This window comes from Panthera onca, chromosome D3 (assembly GCF_046562875.1).
Source record: "Panthera onca isolate mPanOnc1 chromosome D3, mPanOnc1 haplotype 2, whole genome shotgun sequence".
NCBI classification, from domain to species: domain Eukaryota; kingdom Metazoa; phylum Chordata; class Mammalia; order Carnivora; family Felidae; genus Panthera; species Panthera onca.
This window is the reverse complement of record NC_138350.1, coordinates 39,462,254-39,482,085: the sequence shown is the minus strand read 5'-3', so window position 1 is coordinate 39,482,085 and position 19,832 is coordinate 39,462,254. Positions and strand designations below refer to the sequence as shown.

At 40.4% G+C, this 19,832-nt stretch overlaps 1 protein-coding gene across 17 annotated transcripts in view; it reads right to left on the bottom strand.

Moving 5' to 3' along the window:
* The window catches only part of DLGAP1 (DLG associated protein 1), an 892,830-nt gene that overhangs the window by 285,282 nt on the left and 587,716 nt on the right, over positions 1-19,832 (bottom strand). Inside the window, exon 1 of one of the 17 annotated variants that reach the window (XM_060613351.3) lies at positions 9,257-9,535. The exons of the other annotated variants lie outside the window; for them this stretch is intronic. Within the exon in view, the coding sequence (XP_060469334.1) occupies positions 9,257-9,307 (51 nt within the window). The 5' untranslated portion in view covers positions 9,308-9,535. Of the gene's footprint in view, positions 1-9,256; positions 9,536-19,832 lie in introns of those variants that run through there. 17 annotated transcript variants of the gene reach the window in all.

Genomic DNA, 19,832 nt, shown 5'->3' with positions numbered 1-19,832 from the left:
ATTTTGGGTGTTATGATGTAACAGGGTTTTGGAATCCAAGCATATGTTATTTTCTTTCTTCCTTCCCTTTTATGTTTAAACCTCCAGTATAATGAATTAGCTCTCCCTCTTCAATAACTTAGAGTGTTTATTTCTTTTCTATAAAAATGAAGCACTTAGACATATGGTGAAATTTAAGTATATTCCCTCTTATGACTCTTCTCAACTCTATTTGTATGTGACTTTTGACTCTGACATGAATATATTAATTTTGGCAAGCAATGGACATTATTTTTTTTTCCCTCCCCTGCAATGGACATTATTAATCTTATACTTTATAGAAATGTTTCTTTGGGTTTTTTTTGTTTTGTTTTGTTTTCTTTTTATTTATTTTGAGAGAGAGAGAAAATGAGAGAGAGAGAGAAAGAGAGGCACAGAGAAGGGGAGAGAGAGAGAATCCCAGGCAGGCTCCATGCCGTTAGCACAGAGTCTGATGTGGGGCTAAAACTCACGAAAAGATCATGACCCCAGTTGCAATCAAGAGTTGGACCCTTAACTGACCGAGCCACCCAGGCGCCCCCAAATGTTTCCTCTTTGTTAATAAAACTTTAACAGTTTTGTTAAACTTTTAAAAAGCATTAGAGATCAAACTTTTAAAAACCATTAAATATCATTTACAATTTCATTTTAAGAAAGCCAAGTACCCTGGATTATCAAAGTTATGTGCAGTGAGGAATGCAGCAAGTACTAACAATTTTTTCCTCTTTCTACATTCCATGAGAGTATGGAAAAGAGACAAAAAAAAAAAAAGTTTTTAACCGGCACATTACTAGCTGATGATATCTAATTTCTTAGCAATTGAAAAACAATGTAGATTGGGACACAGCCATGGAATTAAAACTGAGGAGGTAAAGAGGCAAAAGGCAGAAATAATGGCCACCCATCTGCAGCAAGAAAGCTTCAGTGAATGGGTAAAACAACTGAGTTTTCCTGGTGCCCTAGCACAACAAAATCACTCTCCTTCCAGAAGCAGAGGGCTTGATTCTAGTGTAGCGAAAGCCAGCAAAAATACAACTAGTCGACTTTACATAAGGAAATCCTAAAACGCTAGTTGTTCTTTTTCTCAAGGCAACTTTTTTTTTTTTTTTTTTTTTTTTTTTTTTTTTTTTTTTAGCAATTCATCAGTTTTGGTCACGCTGATCAGGGTCTTTCGATTGTCAAGAAATAGCCCATTGTGTGGTTTGTAAGCAAATACGACTAGAACTGCCCAGCAGTTGCAAAGTGGGCATGGTCGGGACACGTATTTGTGTTGCCTGCTATGTCTGACACTGTGCCTTCCACCCACGGGAAGTCCACATCGATGTATATGGGAAGTGTAGGATTTCACCTTCCCCCAGAGTTACCCTGTTTGGTAGTGAGCTGCAACTTTGTTGTTCAGAGTAAAGAGTAAACTCTTAGAGCCAGGTTAACTATGCAATTCTAAATTTACTAAATATTCAGATGGATGTAGGACGAAGATAAAGTAGTTTACGATTTGTCCCTGAGACTTGGGCATACTAATTGGGCCTTCTGAGTTGCATGCTTGTTGTAGGGAGATGCCGTGCATATTGAATCACTTGACAATTTATTCGTGATGTATTTAATGATCATAAGATCATTTTATTCCACATGTGATCGTGACACGTTTCACTACTGCTCTCACTTTTATTTTTGTAATAAAAAGATAATAGTAGCATCTGTAAGTAATAGCATCTATGGCACATGACAAATTTATCTTTTTTAAGAAAACAATTGTGAATTTTAGACAGTTGGCTCTCAAATGTGAAAGACACTCGGTAAAAATCGACCTGTGGTTTAATAAAAAACCTTGCTTCAAAATAAATTAGTGTGCATTTTTAAAAAAAAAAATTTTTTTAACATTTATTTATTTTTGAGACAGAGAGAGACAGAGCATGAACGGGGGAGGGGCAGAGAGAGAGGGAGACACAGAATCGGAAGCAGGCTCCAGGCTCCGAGCCATCAGCCCAGAGCCTGATGCGGAGCTCGAACTGACTGACCGCGAGATCGTGACCTGAGCTGAAGTTGGACGCTTAACCGACTGAGCCACCCAAGCGCCCCTAAATTTGTGTGCATTTAACATGGTACTTTTTTTTCCTTTTATAGTCTGCCTTGATTTAAAAAAATGTCATAAAGGAGATGGCAGATCAGATCTGGAAGGTGAAGAAAATCTGTTCTTAAATTCTAGACCAGATATTGAATTGTCATTTGAACTATACAACAGATGATAATGCAATTAACACGTATATCATGCACGAAGGAGTTCTGGTGCTATTTACTTTTATGATTTCTTACTTTGAAGAGAATTGGATGGAAGGCCTTATTTTCTTTAGACACTGGCTCTGGGATGCATAACCTTTTTTTTTTTTTCTTTACCCCATGATAAGTCTGCGCATAAGGTACAATTAGTGAATCAATTCATCCATCCATCTGTACACATTTATTTTTTTGTTCTTGAAGCCCCCTCAAATCTTCTTTTTTCCTGTTTCTACCTTTCTTGAGATATAATTGATATATAACATCGTGTAAGTTTAAGGTATACAACGTTTTGGTTTGATATATGCTGCAAAATGATTATCAGCATAGTTTTAGCTAATACCTCATTCTGTTGATTAAACATACCACCCCCCCCAACCTTTTTTGTGCTGAGAACATTTAAGATCTACTTTCTTAGCAACCATTCGCATTTATTGAATGCTTCCTGCATGCCAAGCCCTGGGGGTGCAGAAGAAGTGTTCTCCACAGGCTGGTATTTGCCCCCAGGGACCTCTCTGTCTAAGGAGGAGGGAAAGGGGAACTTAGTGGAGGGGAGGGAGCAGCAATCATTTAAGTGTGGTGACAATGAAGTGCCCAAATTGCTAGCGAATAGGAACTAGCCAGTGCAGTTAGCCTGGAAGCTGGTTCAAGGAGTTCATACTTGACTCGAGGCTGGAAGGATGGGCAAGACTTTGCCAGCTGGGTCCAGGCAGCGGAGGGTAGGACAGGAGAGGAGAGCTAGCATGCGTGGAGGCATGGCTGTGTGAAAAGGCACAATGTGTTCTGTAGGAAATACCAAATTATGTACAACACGTGGAGATTTCAAATGAAACTAACTTCGCTTCAGCCTACACCTCTCTGGGTAGTGCTAGAAATAGACGAAGTCGAAGGCACTCAGTCTCCTGCTAATAGTCTTGCCTTGGCTTAAAGCACAACACATCTTTTTTTCAGAATCCCTTTCCTGGGAGTGTCTTTTTCTATCAGTAATATGGCACTGAGAATAATAGAAAATGGCTCCTTTTGTTTAGGGGACACAGGTCCTCTCTTCTAAAATCCACACTTCCTCAGCATCCTCGCTGCCCAGGGAAATTCCCCAAGCCAGCCTTTCTTCGTAACTGATCACTCTTTCCCGAACCCCATCTGCTCCCCTACCCTCCCTGTCACATCACACCCTCAGTCACCATCCAGCCCTCCCTTCTCCGTGCTTCTGTTTGCGTCTAAAATCCCTGCACATGGCTTTACCCTTTGCCCTTTTACTTCTGGTCTCCCTCTTAACACACAGCAGGCTCCGTGATACCTCCCACCACACCTTTCAAACTAGAGGGCCTCTTCACCCCATCATCAGCCTTCGTAATGTCACTTTTCTTATGTTATCAGCTCACTCGGAGTCATCTTGCATTTCCCAAAATATCACCATTGTGTTAGTTTCCTGAGGCTGCTGTTTCAAATGATCCCAAGCTCAGTGGCTTAAAACGACTCAATCGCATTTATTCTCTAACAACTCTGGAGCCAGAGCTGAGTGGAGACCAGGTTCTGGGCGGGGCTGAGCTCCCTCGGGCAGCTCTAGGGGAGAATCCCTTTCCTTGCCTCTCCATCTTCTAGGGCTGCGTTCCTTGTATTGCTCAGCTCAAGGCACTGCCCTCTGTCTTCAAAACCAGCATCAGAGCATCTTTAAATCTCTCTTCTGCTTCCACGGCCACATGGCCTTCTTCTGCATTCAGATCTCTGTCTGCCTCTCTCTTATAAGGACGCTCGTGACTCCACTTAGGGCCCACCCAGATAGCCCAGGATAATCTCCACTTCCGAACATCCTTGACTAATCACATCTGTAAAGTCACATTTGCCACCTAAGGTAACAGCCACAATTTCCTGGGACTAAGACATGGGCATATCTGGGCTATTTTTCCATCTATCTATGTCAACCACCAACACTGTCATCATGGTGAGATTTTACTCTGCTGAGCTAGACACCATTATGACCTCTGTTTTACAGATGAAGGAACTGAGGCACAGGAAAGTTCGTGGACTTGCTCAAGGCTACCGGATAGAAACATGGTAGAAAGAGGATTCATACCGAGGTCTGTCCAATGTGAAAGCATTTGCTGTGCACACACTGCTGTATGGTCTCTCCCATTCTGTAACTGGGCATCCGGGTGTGGGATCTCGGGGACCACAGGCTGTCATGGTCAGCACAACACGGATCATTTCCCAGACGCCGCGGTATATGTTCCCTCTCTAGCTGTACTTCTAGATATTTCTTCCACAGAGAATACTGCTAATTAAGCAGCTGGGTGGGTAACAAGCAGTAATTTGCTTTTCCCATGAAAGGCCAGCGGAAGCCTCGTAGGTAGTCTGACATCAGGCTGCGGCTGACAAACATTAAGGAATAACTGAGCTCAGGCAAAAGTGCTCTGGAGAGAGTAATCAGGGAGCAGGACTGGGGCGGGGGGGAGCGGGGAATCCGTGCTGAAAAGGACAATAGACTATCGTGAAGCAAAGCAAGGTACTGAAAGAAAGTTCTTCATATTAGGATATATATCATTGTATCACATCTATTGATCTTCTTGGATACTTTTATGACCTTTTATAAAAGTATTAAAGTAGTCCCCCCCAAAAAAAAGGACAAATGGAAATGAAACAGAAATGAAAGGTCCAGTGACTCTCACTATGGAGAGAGCAAGAAAGGCAGAAAATGCTATAGACAGAGGGCCTGCAGAAAAAACCTTGAGAATAAAGCATATGGCACAAAGAAAGGTACTTTCAGATTAACAATAAGGAAAATCTACATTCAGAGCAGACTACTGGAGGTCAAAAAGCCAGTGATCAATCTATTATTCATTAAAAATTTTTTTTAAATGTTTTTCTTTAGTTTTGAGAGAGATGGGCGGGGGTGGGGGGGAGGGCCAGAGAGGGAGACACAGAATCCGAAGCAGATTCCAGACTCCGAGCTGTCAGCACAGAGCCCGCTGCGGGGCTCGAACTCACGAACCGTGAGATCATGACCTGAGTCAAAGCTGGACGCTTAACCGACTGAGCCACCCTGGCACCCTTTATCTATTATTTATTTTTAAGATTAAAATGTTTTCTCATTCTATGGATGTAGTGGGCCATGTGGAGAATAGAAAGAACTGACCCCTAGCATCGCAATGAGCCGCCCATGCCTTAATATCAGGGTTATTTATGGCACCTTAAGCCTCAGTGGCCTCATTTATAAAATGCGAATAAGAACGAGAAGATGGAAGACTTTATGCGAACTGCTGTAGCACAGGACTTTGTAGGAATGGGTAACAAAGAAACACTGCATTTGGTTTCTGCATCCTCATCAGAACAAAGGGTAATAAAGCTTGTTGAGGAGTCCAAGTATCTATTCATGTGTTCAGATGGAATTTACTTTCACTTGTTCGTGGCCACAGATGTGACTAAGAGACTGGCTATCTACCTTCACGGAACCGATAGGCTAGTGGAATAGGCAATCTGGTATAAAATAGCAGAAGCATGGTACGGAAATAATGCTGTGAGAATGATGGGCACAGGGGAGTGGGCTCAAATCTGGCCAGTCAGAAACGGCTTCCTGGACGAAGTGCTGTCTCAGACCAGACGGGAAAGTTGAAAAGGGGCTGAGAAGAAAGGAGTTTGAGCTGGATGGACAGAAGAGACCAAAGAGGAAGCAGCTCGTGCAAAGGCCCTGAGCAGGACAACACAGCACTTATGAGAAAGTTAAAAGTAGTTCAGGGAGGACTGAAGTGCAAAAACACAGGGAATATGAAGAAGAGAGGCTGTGAAGGAAAAAGTTCCCTGATTACGTCACACCCTGTAAGTCATGGTAAGGAGGTGGACTTTTTGTCCCAAGGGTACAAGGGGAGGACCCACTGAAGATTGATAAGCAGAAGATTCAGTGATTCTCTTTGCATTTTAGAAAGATTATGTGAGCTAGTATACAAATGACTAGATTAATGGAAAACCAGAGGTGGGAAGACCACTTAGGAGGTATTTGTAATCATCTAGGTGAGAAACGATAATGATTTAACTAGGATAGTGGCAGAGAGAATGGAGAGAAGTGAATAGAAATTAAATTCACAGGACTTGGGGATGAATCCAACCACCCATTCATTCATTCATTCATTCAACTGACTTTTGTGAGCCTGCCTCCGAGATGTGGGGGTGAGGTAGAGGGGAAAAAATCAAAGTTTTCCCCCGTGTTTCTGGGTTGAAAATAATGGGTAGATAGTGGTGCTCTTTACAGAGGTAGGAAACACAGAATAAGGAGGCTTGTAGGAAAGATACTGAGCCCAGTTTTAGAGATGATAGGTCTGGAGTAATGCCTTTATTTTTTATAACACAGATATCCTGGGGTCCCCCAGCCTGTGAGCATAAATATGGTAAGGTTAACAATTAATAACCAAGTCTGGTGATATTTTAGTCCTCTCTCGTCTTTGCTCCTCCTCCACTTAATCCTGATCGTCCCCAAGAATGGGTTTCACGTGTATTTGGGAACAAATCTGTTTGCTGCCTCCTGCTCAGGCTTCCTTGCCACAGTGCCAAGAACTTCTTATGATGGGGGCCATCTGTGACAATGCCACTGCTTCAGTTACTAGCGTCCCTGGTAGATAGCTGCTCTGCCGTCTTTGCTAAGTGTATGCGCACGCGCGTGTGTGCGTGAGTGTAGGGAAGGTGGTGGTGCTGTTTGCACTCGATTTTCTCCTTAATAAATTAACAAGCACAGAGAGTTAACATGTGAGCCTGTAAATAACACATGCCTTGCAGTTGGCATTGCTAAGAATGTCTGAAAGGACTAACAACTTTGCATCTCATCTTGAAGCACGAGTGGGCTGACCACTGTGGAAAAAGGAATCCTGGAAAGGATGCTAGTCGAACAGCCTTGCACATTTTCACCATCAGGTTGGTTTTAGACAGCAATCGCAGATAAACAAGTGTGCTGGTATGAAGGTTTTCTTAGTTTACAAATGACAGGGACTAGAAAACAAAAACTTGGTGGTTGCAAAAGTTTGCTTTCTGGTTTGTTTCTTCCAACTTTAAAATAGACACAGTGTGGGGCGCCTGGGTGGCTCAGTCAGTTAAGCGTCCGACTTTGGCTCAGGTCTCGAGTTCGAGCCCCACGTCCGGCTCTATGAAAACAGCTCAGAGCCTGGAACCCGGTTCGGATTCTGTCTCCCTCTCTCTTTGCCCTCCCAGCTCATGCTCTCTCTCTCTCTCTCTCAAAAAATAAATAAACATTAACAAAAATAAAAAAAAAAACAGACACAGTGCAATGCAGAGGTTCTGGACCAGTGAAACCGAGGAGAAGGGGAATCAGAATTAAGGAAGCAAAACAGTGCGTGGGCGTGGGGCAGCCAAGAATGGTCTGGAGTGATGGGGCGTGAGAGGGAAAGGGAAAAAAGAGGAAAAGAAAATGAACACCTTACAAATCCAAAACAATCCACCATATTGGAGCTTCCAACAGAGTTCTGCAAATAGAGAATAGCCGTGAAATTGAACATATTTCAAAACTTTGAAGTATGAAGAGTAACATATGTCTGTCTTGGTGTTCTGAAAAATGAACCGTGATAGACTAAAATGCCACACTCTGACTTCTCATAGGTTTATTAAATTAGAGGCTTTTCAAAAGAAATGCCTAAATTTGTAGGTGGACCATGGGTGATCTGTAAGGGGACCGGGTCATTGGTAGCAGTCAGTTGTGCGCAAACTAGCATCCTGTTTAAACTTCAAGGGAAAACGGATATTGTGAACATTTTAAAGGGAGGAAGGATAAAAGTTCTTCATTTTCTATAAAAGTCTGATTGTGATGTTTAAAGATTTCCACAAAACAAAAATATCTGGTGCCCACAGCCCGTTTCCTACGCGCAAAAACAGAATGGGCAGATTGGAACAGTAGGAATGGGAGAAACATTTCCTTTTCATTTCTCCAAAATTTCCCACCTCCTTTGGCTGTTTTGCATAGGACTTCGGAAACCTCTTTTGAGGTCACCTACTTTGAGAGAATAGAGTCTCTGATTTTTCAGGTGACATGGCAGTGAGCCCAGAAGACATAAATCTTAATTGTATTCTTCATTTCTGTTGGTCTTCTAAAAAAGAAAAGGTGATCATTTCTTCCCCATCTTGCTAAGTTTTCGTTAGTTTGTGCTAGGCACTGACTAAAATGAAAATCTCAGTGTTAAGCACTGAAAATCTGTATCCCAAAAAGCTAAGCCAACCAGGTAATTGTTTCATCCTTCTTATTTTTGATATACAGTAGCCAAGGTAGCAATGAAAGGCTCAGAGAGGTCTGACGGTTTTTAGTCCCATGAACTTTAGTGGATAAACAATCACATTTTCCACATGGACCAAAGTCATTGCAGCCATGGTAAATCAAGAAAGTAATCATGACGAAAATCCACATTACCATTATGCTGCTCTTTTAAAAATACAACCTTACAAAATAAAACCCACCTACCCCGAAGCTGTGGAATAATTTTAGCAATTGAAAATTACTACCTTCTCTAGAATAACATGTACTTAGAAATAAAAGACGCAGAAACCAACATGATGTATGCATTCTGCTTTCTCTAGAGCACATTCAACATCAATTTACAATATATCATGCCAAATATATTCAATAAGCAGTGCTAAAATAATTTTGTCTGTCTTTGCTGCATCTAAGTATTCTGCTTTTTTAGTAAATTCATTTTGCACTATAGATGATAAAAATATTATTATAGAGATGTCATTCTTACTAAAAAAGCTGGATTTCTCCCTTAGCCCCTCTGGTACCATAAGCAACCTAATAAACCAAAAAGGGTGCATCGGGGGTACGCTTTATAAAACTGTTCATCCCAAATTCACACACATCGTGAAACATGAAATTCACTCCAGCATGTTAAAAGAAAAATTATGGATTAGCACAGAAATCAAACACAAAGAGACTATTCATTTTCTTTTCCAGAGCCCAGAATTGCCATTAGCTTACCTTATTAGCTGAAATGCCAAACAGAATGTCTTTATGGAAAATTAAGTTCATTATTCATCTCAGCTTTGATTTGGTATAGTGCAGCTGAGAGCAGTTAGCTCCTCTCTATGATTTGCCGACGCAAAGTGGGTGAGTAAGGCAGTAAACACAGAACTTGGGAGGTGCGGAGTGGTTGGCCATGGCTCACAACTCTAGACTTGCAACTTTACATTTTCATTCATATGAAGATACTAACGAAATCAAATCTTATAACTCAAGAATAACACTCAAGTAAACAGTGTAGATTTTTAAAGCCCATGCAGTTTTGCATAGCAGTTGTAGAGTCTTGCACACTCACCATCCCAGCAAAATTACGTTGCTATCTTTCATTATCTCGGTAGATTCTTAGGCTATTGGCTCACTTTGCAGCACACACAGTGGCTAATGTGTATTCTGTCAAGGAGAAATACACATGGGGGAGTGATCGCCGCAATTTTCTAAAAAAGGAATACCGGCTTGTCTGACTAGCGATGGAAAGACAGATGCATTTTACAGTTTTGAAGATAAGTATGCAGACACATATAAATTGGATACAACATTCTAATAGCTAATGCAGACAGAGACGTTAGGGCTCCAACAGTAAAATAAGAATAGATACCTGTCTCCTGAATATCAAATTCACCTAAAATAAGTCATATTCTTTAATAATTCCTTAATTTTCTTCAAACCAATTAAACCGGTTTCAGAAACCCTTGGGCAAACACAAGAGTACGTCTCCTTCCCAGATGAGCAAAGGAAGGACACTGCAATCAGTGTCCTCTCCCAGGTGTTTTACTTCATAGAATTTGAGCATTTATTAAAATCCAGCTTTAACAAGTAAAATGTGCCATCATAACAGCCAGACAAGTCCAAGATTATCAACAGACAAGGGCAACATGACTGAGCAAAGTAATTTTAGCTTAAAGACTTTGAAACCTTTCTTGTCTTTGTCACCTTGCAAAACCAGACCCTAAAACTCTCCTCTCCTGAATTAATAAGAACATAGCTGCCTCTAGTGAGCAATGATAAAGGAAAAGCAATAATTAAGTGATTGATTTGCCTCAAAATGTGAAGCAGAGTTACCATATGACTCATACTTCAATATCCAGGAGAAATGAAAACATGTGTCCACACAAAAGTTTGTACACAAATGTTGATAGCACCATTATGCACAAGAGCCAAGAAATGGAAACACCCCTAATTTCCATCAGCTGGCGAATGGTTAAAAATATGTGGTATATCTACACAATGGAATATTATTTGGCATTAAAAATAAATTAAGTGTTGATATATGCTATAACATGGATGAATCTTGAAAATAGTAGGCTGATTGAAAAAGCTAGTCACAAAAGATTACATCTTATATGATACCATTTATATAAAATGCTCAGAATAAGCAGAATCTATGGAGATAGAAAGTGGATTCGTGGTCACCCTGGGCACAGGGTAGCAGTACGGGGAAGAGAATGCTAATAAATAGAGTTTCTTATTGGGGTGGTGAAAATGTCCATATCTTAGGTTGTGATGATGTTTGCACAACTCTGTGGATATACTAAAACCATTAAATTCTATATTTTTAATAAGGGAATCTTATGGTTGGTAAATTACACGTCAATAAACATATTAATAAAATTATTAATTTGCCATGGAAACACTGCCATATAGTGTTTGTAATGATAAGAATTAGTCATATAAAGTAAATTCTGCAGAAAGTAGATGGGGAGAAATGGGCCAGGGGGCACTGAGGATAATGCCAAATGTAGGAAACCCTTGGGGACTCATGAGCTATAGACCTGACCAAAGGGACCATTTGTGTTGATGTTTAGTCATGGCTAATTTTCAATAAAGAAAAAAGTCCCCAAATCAGAGAGAGTGAGGGGAAGAGGAAGGAGAGGGGGAGGATGACAATAAAGGAAGAGGAGGAAAAAGAGAAGAAAGAGGAAAAGGAAAAAATAGAAGGAGAATAGGGACAGACTTGCTTTTGATGAATAAGGGCAGATGATTCAAGAGGGAAAACAGGATCACAACTCTTAATTCTGTTGAGATGATATCAAATGACCTAGATGAGAATAAAAAGCAAGAAAGATTGTACAAGGAGGGTTTTGAAGTGTTCCCATTAAAGGAACTTGTTTCATACACGAGAGATGAGTTTTCCATCAAGGATGAATACAGGTAAGTGATGAGCATCTGTAAGAATTGCACCAAGATGGGGGCGCCTGGGTGGCTCAGTTGGCTAAGGGTCTGGCTCTTGATTTCAACTCAGGGTCGTGAGTTCAAGCCCCACATTGGGCTCCACATTGGATGGAGCCCACTAAAAAAATGAAACAGAACAAAACAAAACAAAAACAAACAAAACCAAAAACTAAAAACCAAAAAAAAAAAAAAAAAAATTAAAGGAAAAAAAAAATCCAAAAACAATTTTAAGAAGAGGCCTTTTAAAAAGATATAAACTGGAACAAATAGAAGAACAAAGATAATCCCAAGGCTTGGTCCAGATGGTATAACGGTATAACAGATGATGATGAAGGAGGAGGAAGAGGAGGAGGAGCAGTGGGGAGGAGGGAGGAAGAGGACAAAACATCGAGCTCTCAAGCTCTCCCATTTTCTCTATCAAAGAAAATGATCTACAAGATGTTACATGTAGAAGAAGAAGCATGGGGAAGAGAAGTTTGGATTCCAGGAAAACGTCTTGTATGCAGATGACTCATAAATTTATGTTTTCATTCCCACTTTCCCATAGGAGCTTCAGGTCCTTGACACATTCACTTAGATACTTTACAGCACGTCATCCACAGGAGCATCCAAATCAAGCTCATTTTCTCCTCCTGGCTCTGCTGCCCACTCCTGACTGAAGCTCTACCAGAGTCCCCACTTGAGGGAATGGAAACACCATCTTCCATGCAAGTCAGAAACATAGGTCCCGTTCTGGACACTTCCTTCTCCCTCTGCATCACCAAGTCCTATAGATTTGGAATCTCTGGAAATTATCCAACTTTTGCCTCAATATCACCATCTCCACCCTAGTCCCAGCCGCCAGGATCTTTCACTTGGGATGTATATTTTACCTTTCGTGGCTTCTTCCACGTTTCTTACCGTTTCACTCCATCTAAAGGGATGTTTTCAGAAGGCAAAGCGAATGTCAGCTTTCCCTGCTTCTACCCTCCTCCACACAACAGTGAGGATATAAAGATTCAAAATTTAAGCACAACCCCAGGGCCCTGAATGACATAGTGCTGCATATCTTCCCGACCTCCTCTTGCACTATCCTGGTGAGCCAGCCACACTAGATTTATCTCTGACCCTTTTGTTTCTTCCTGCCTTTGCATGATTCCCTTGATTCATAGTCTAATTGACTAGTTCTTCCTTCAGACCTAATCTCAGTCATCACTTCCTAGGGCGTGCTTCTCTGAAGTTCTGTCGGTACGTTATTAGAGTATCATAATCTCCTTCACAGGTACTGAGCAAAGTGGTCCCTTGGGATGGGTTTGTACTTGTGAGCGGTGGGCTCAGAAGGTGCATGGGCCACTACATTCTTGGCATCTTTGAAGAGACTTGGCTTCCATTGAGTCTCTTCGTTAAACGAACTATGGAGAGATCTACCTCCCCATTGGTCACTCTCCTAAGAAGACAAGTATGAGGAATGCATTGCAAGGAGGAAAGGCAGGGAATAAGCATTCTGGGCGTTAGGGACCCAGCAGTCTTGTCTTAGGTGCAAGATGTTTATGTAGTGTTAAGAAATGCCAGTTGCCCAATCCCTTAGAATCCGTAGGGGCCCTAGTCCTGTGGGAAGCTCAATTCTGCCAATTCCTCCCACTAAAGGAAAGGGCAGCCCTGACTGCAGACAAGGGACAGCTCCCACCACAGTTCATCAGGAGCCCTTGCCATAGTAGTAAATTTAAATTTATTTGTGCAATCGATTTTAGTAATATTTATTTCCCCACTGACAAGAAGGAGCATGAGAGTAGGGATCATGTCTGTTTCTGATCATCACTGTACCCTTTGCAACTACACAGGGCCTGGCAATAGTAGGCATTTAATAAATATTTCTTGAATGAATAAAGGAAAGAGCTCTGAAGTTGGCAGGCTGTGGTGAGAGGGTGATGACAGTATATTGCTACTAGCAAAATAATTTAAAGCATGTGTTCTGTGTTGGGAGTCAGGGCTATTCTTCTTAATTATAAAATCTGATCATTCTCTTTTTCCCTGGTCAACATGGCTCTGATGTCACCACTGCATGAAGATCCACTATTGGTCAAACACATGCCTTTTGCTTAGAAAATTAGCATGCAGGATGTTAATTTAAAATATCATAAGATTTACTAGATTAATAGATTAATAAATTGATTTTCTCAATAAGGATATTTTCCTTTTTAAAAAGAGGACACACCTAGGGGTGCCTGGGTGGCTCAGTCGGTTGAGTGTCCGACTTAGGCTCAGGTCATGATCTCACAGTTCATGTGTTCGAGCCTCGCATCAGGCTCTGTGCTGACAGCCCGGAGCCTGGAGCCTGGTTTGGGTTCTGTGTCTCCATCTCTCTCTCTCTCTCTCTCTCTCTCTCTCTCTCTTTCTCTGTCCCTCCCCCTCTTGCACTCTGTCTCTCTCTCTCTCTCAAAAATAAATAATGAACATTAGAAAAAATTTAAATAAAAAAGAGGACACACCTGAAAACACTCAGCTTAACTTTTTGTGCCCAGGCAAATGATATCTTTATGTACTCAAAGAACTTTTGGTAGGACCCCAGAATCCAGGTAGCTAATCTTAAAGATTGTTCAAGAAAGTGCAGTAGAAAAGACAAAGATAGAGAAGGCTTTTAAATCATCCAAAAGATAACAGCTCGATAGGCTTGAACTTACAAGGCAACATCATCCTAGAATAGGCTGTTAAATAGAAGGTCTCTGAGCACGAAGAGAAACGGCCCGGGTTTATGAAGAAGTTAGTAAGAAAAGCTGACCGTGCTTTAGTTTTATTTTTATGTTAGGAAAGCAACTTGGTCGATAGGTAAACACATACTCTGAGCTTTCTTATGCAAACTCATTTTTGCAGAAAGAAAAGAGCAGGAAAATATTTCTAAATATTAACAGGACTGGTTTTCACAGAAACTGAATTTTTTCTCCCTTCTCCTCCTGGAATCCATTCCAAAGAACAAAAACAGCAGCACAACAAAACGAAGAGAAGCCCACAAATCATATTTTCAGCAAAACCGGCAGAAAATGCGCCAACTCCAAAGTCGGAGTCCAGCGGAAAGCCAAGGAGGGAAGTCACAATAATGTGGCAGGTAAATTAGAGGCGTGAGGGGGACCTGGGTGCAGCGGAGCTCCGTCAAATACACAGTCATCCAAAGTGAGGACCTCAGTGTGAAAGGAAAGCCATGGAAAGGTCTGGAACTAACGTAGGTGGTGGAGTATAAGTGGGCAGCTTTCATTAAGGGCCAGAACAATTCTTTCTAAAGATGACTGTATCCTTTGTGTCCCCATACAACAGGCAGCCTGTGAGGTCATCCATGTGAAGTAATTGAAGGAGAAAAGAACTAGGTTTGGTCTGAGAGTTGGAGGATGTGTGACTCCATAGATGCATCATATTATAAAGAAACAGTTTAAACTGTAGCAACAGCAAAGCGATTTGCTAACAGCAGCCCTTGGTTCTTGGGAAACTACTGCCCACCATTCCCTCTGAAGGAAACTTCTGATTCTCTAGGAAAATATAACTCATTCAGATAGGAGTCACATAAAAGGAATACACATACAGGTACTATAAAGAATATAAAAAAGGGGCGCCTGGGTGGCTCAGTTGGTTGGGCATCTGACTCTTGATTTAGGCTCAGGTCATGATCTCACAGTTTGTGGGTTTGAGCCCCACGTCGGGCTTTGCGCTGACAGTGCGGAGCCTGCTTCAGATTCTCTGTCTCCCTCTCTCTCTCTGCCTCTCCCCTGCTTGCATGCACGTGTGCTCTCTCTCAAAAATAAACATTAAAAAAAAAGAATGTAAAAAAGAGTAAATAACAAAAATGCACTGGGAAAAGATGTTGCCACAAAGAAGATTGGAAGCATACCCCAAAGTCAAAACATAATTAATGAAGCAATTACAGCTATAAAAGAAGATCACAAAGAAGAATTATAAAAACTCAGGGAAGAAATGAGGATACCAGAAAAGGTTGCTTGTAGACAGCTGGAGGATGTGACATAGGAACAGGCAGAACTGAAGGAAAGGAAGGTAAATGAAGGGACAGGAAAGATAAAAACGGAAAAGAGCAGGGAAGTGGTGATAAAAAGAGAAGGATTAGAGAAGCAAGGAAATCTATCCAACATATGGATGGCTGTAATTCTGAAGAAGAAAATCAAAGTAATAGCATAATATAATTAACTTAAAATATAATTCAATAAAGTTCTGCTGAAATAAAAAAGGCTCAACTTGATTTAATTAAAAGGTACCCATTTTATCAGTGACAAGCCATTCAGAATGATCAACATAAAGACATATCTCAGAGAAACTATTGGAAACAACCCTTTAGGCAGTTGGGCAGAAAGATAAAAATCAGGTTGAAGGAGAAAAAATGAGGTTGAGATCAGATAACCCACAGAAACACTTAACCTCAGAACATAGGAGAGCAGTATCTATCTATAAGATAGCAAGCCCAGAAAGCAGAAGCCAAGAATTTTCTATCCAGTCAAGCTCTCCTTCAAGTATAAAGACTCAAGTGAAAACATAGCTTTGAACAGGCAGGAATTTGGGTTATATTGCTCAAATGAGCCTTTCTAGGGGGAAAATAATAGGGAACAAGCTATAGACAGGCATGACGTCAACAGAAAAATGTCAGCAAAGAACCAATCGCTAACATTCCCATGTTCAGTGCAGCATTATCTATAAGTGCCAAGATATGGAAACGACATCGGTGTCCCCTGGTGGATGAATGGATAAAGGAGATGTGGTGCACATATAATGGAATATTACTTGGCCATAGAAAGAAGGAAATGCTGCCATTTGTAACAGCATGGATGGATTTCGAAATCTAAAAAAACAAAACAAAACAAAAACAACCCCAAAGCGAGCTCCTGGATACAGAGAACAGATTGGTGGTTGCCAGGGACAGAGGGTTGGGGGTGGATGCAATTGTTAAAGATCAATTGTACACACTTCCAGTTGTAAAATACCCAAGTCCTGGGAATGTAATGCACAGCAGGGTAACTATAGTTAACAATACTGCAATGCATATTTGAAAGTTGCTAAGAGACTAGATCGTGAAAGTTTTCATCCCAAGAAAAACGTTTTTTTTTTTTTGTAATCACGCGTGATGATGACTGTTAATCAGACTTAGTGTGGTGATCATTTCACGATAGATATAAATCTGGAATCATTATGTGGTACACCTGAGACAAATGTAATATTATATTTCAGTTGCACATAATAAAAATAAAAGTAGAAATAGAAATAACTGGCCAAAACCTAGTTCAGTACATTTTAGAAGAAATCCACCTTCTTCATGGATTTAAAAGGGATGATCCAACATTACACAAAGTTCCTGTCAGACACACTTTAAGGATTTTTTTCTATTTCTAATTTGTCATAATTTTTAATTAAATCATGAGTAGCTGTTGAATATTACAAAATATAATTTATGCATACATTAAGATAATCCTGTAGTTTTTTCCTTTAATTTCCTAATGCTGTGAAGTATGTATCTTTTCTAATGTTAAGCTTCCCTCTCATTACCAAATAAATCCCATCTGGTCATGTTATTTTACATTATTTATAATTATTTAATTTTGTTGAAATATTTATTGAGAATTTTTGCATCAGAAGCGCCTGGGTAAGTGTCTGACTCTTGATTTCAGCTCAGGTCAGGATCCCACAGTTTGTGAGATTGAGCCCCGTGTCAGGCTCTGTGCTGACCTAGGTGGAACCTGCTTGGGATTCTCTCTTCCTCTCTCTCTCTCTCTCTGCCCTTCCCCCGCTTGTGCACACGCTCTCTCTCTCTCTCAAAATAAATAAATAAACTTAAAGAATTTTTACATCAAGTTCACTGTAAACAAATTGCATTAAAAGTTTCCTTTTTCAAACTGCCTTTGTCTAAGATTATACTAAATCCTAAAATGAATTTGATGAACTTGGCATCTTTTTTTGTTCAGATCTCCAGAAGAATTTTTATATAACAGGGATTACCCCTTCCTTGCAAGTTTCCTCGAACCTTTGGGTCTGGTCTTTTTTTTTTCTGAGTAAATTTTAAGTTAATGTGTCAATTTCTTAAACTGCCATGGATATGGTTTCTGTTTTTATTACATTTTGACGAATTTAGTTTTCTAAGATTATCCACTTGTTTCCAATATATTGGTATGAAATCTGTTTCTATTCTATTCATGTGATAGATTTAATATCCCCTGTATCCTTGTTCTTTTCTACATCCCTAATGGTGTTTATATGATGCTTTCTTTTTTTCTCTTCAGTGAGTTTATTCAGAGATTGCTCAATATTATCAGTATTTTTTAAAGAACAGCAACAACACAAAAAGATTCACAGTGATTATCTCTGGGTGATTTCTATGATCTTTATTTTCTTATGTAGTTTAAAAAAAAATCTCCCCAATAAATATATATTAACTTTATAAACCTCCCCCATAATGCTTGATGAAAAAAATTTTTTTAATGTTATTTTTTTAATTTTTTTTTTTTAACGTTTATTTATTTTTGAGACAGAGAGAGACAGAGCATAAACGGGGGAGGGTCAGAGAGAGGGAGACACAGAATCTGAAACAGGCTCCAGGCTCTGAGTTGTCAGCACAGAGCCTGACACGGGGCTCGAACTCACGGACCGCGAGATCATGACCAGGACCGCGAAATCATGACCTGAGCCGAAGTCGGCCGCTTAACCGACTGAGCCACCCAGGCGCCCCTTAATGTTTATTTTTAAGAGAGAGAGAGAATGAGAGAGAGACAGAGTGTGAGCAGGGGGGAGGGGCAAAGACAGAGGGAGACACAGAATCCGAAGCAGGCTCCGGGCTCTGAGCTGTCAGCACAGAGCCCTGTGTGGGACTTGAACTCACAAATGGTGATATCATGACCTGAACTGAAGTTGGATGTTTAACCAACTGAGCCACCCAGGTGCCCCTGATTTTTTAAAAAGAAATGAGCTCACAGGTACAAAGAACAGATTGGTATCATTTAACAAAATGAAAAACTTTTAAACATAATAAGGAAGTATAGACTGGATATGAGATTTATAACTGGTTGAATGATTTTCCCTATATGGTATAGAAATCATTTCATGAAAAACCGTAGGATGGTCTGCAGTTGAATGCATAAGCCTCTGTTTTGGGCCCTATTCTGAACATTTTTTAATTATCAACTTTGATGATGATATATTAGACACTATTATGAGATTTACAATATAACACATCTTGGGAAACCATTTAAAATATTGTATTTCAGATTTAGTATTCTCCATTTTGACAGAAAAAAAAAAACATTCTTTTTGGTAGTCCAATGGCACTTGCAGGCAGGTACATTGGAAGCAAGCTATGCCTTCCTCAAGATTCTACTGTATTTGCTGGAAAATTATAGTAAGAAATAAATAACACCAAAGTAAGTATCAATATAAATGGTGTTTCCTGGAATAGTGCACAACTTGCACAACAGGGAGGGGTACCTCTAACCTGGAAAGACATATTCATATCTATGAGGTGACCTTTTTTTAAATGCTTGTTAATTTATTTTAAAAGAGACAGAGAGAGTCGGGGAAGGGCAGAAAGAGAGGGAGAGAGACTCTTAAGCAGGCTCCACACTCAGCACAGAGTCCAATGTGGGGCTCCATCCCACGAACCATGAGATCACGACCTGAGCCGAAATCAAGAACGGCGGCTCGGCCGATTGAGCCACCCAGGCACCCCTATAAGGTGACATTTAATAAAGATACATATGGTAGTTTACATAACGTCAAGTCATTTAAGTGCACAGTTCAGGGTGGGAGAAACACGTCAACACGATTTTCTATGAAAAACTGGCTCACAAATTTTACCTGAGTGCAAGACAGGTTGACACGGCTGCCAGACAAGCTAGCACACTGATAGAGTGTTCGTGTCCAGATATCTTCAGTGGACGCTGTGAAGTCCGAATTCAACTGAAATGTTGCTCATATAACTATACCACAAGTTAAGAGGGATGCTGCTTTTCTTGGAACTAGATAGGAGTTGTCACTTGGGATGCTGAAAAGTCCTGTTCTCAGAGAACTGATGAAGGAACTAGGTCTTTTGAAGAGCGAGCCATGAAGACTTAGGGACAAATAATAAATCATTAAGTGTTTGAAGAATTGCCAGGTGAACGAGTCATTTGATTTACTTCACCTCGCACTTAACATCCAGGCTAAAGGAGGAGGATCTGTATTGCAATAGGGAAGAATCTTCTACAAAGGTGTCAGGAATGGACACAGGTACTGGGTGAGAATTCAGATAATCTTTCGCCAATGGGTAATATGTATAAAAATCCTTAACATTTTGCATGCCCGTTGGCTGGGCTAGTCTAATTCTAGGAATTTCCACTGAATAAATAATTTGATACTCTCCGAGGCATTT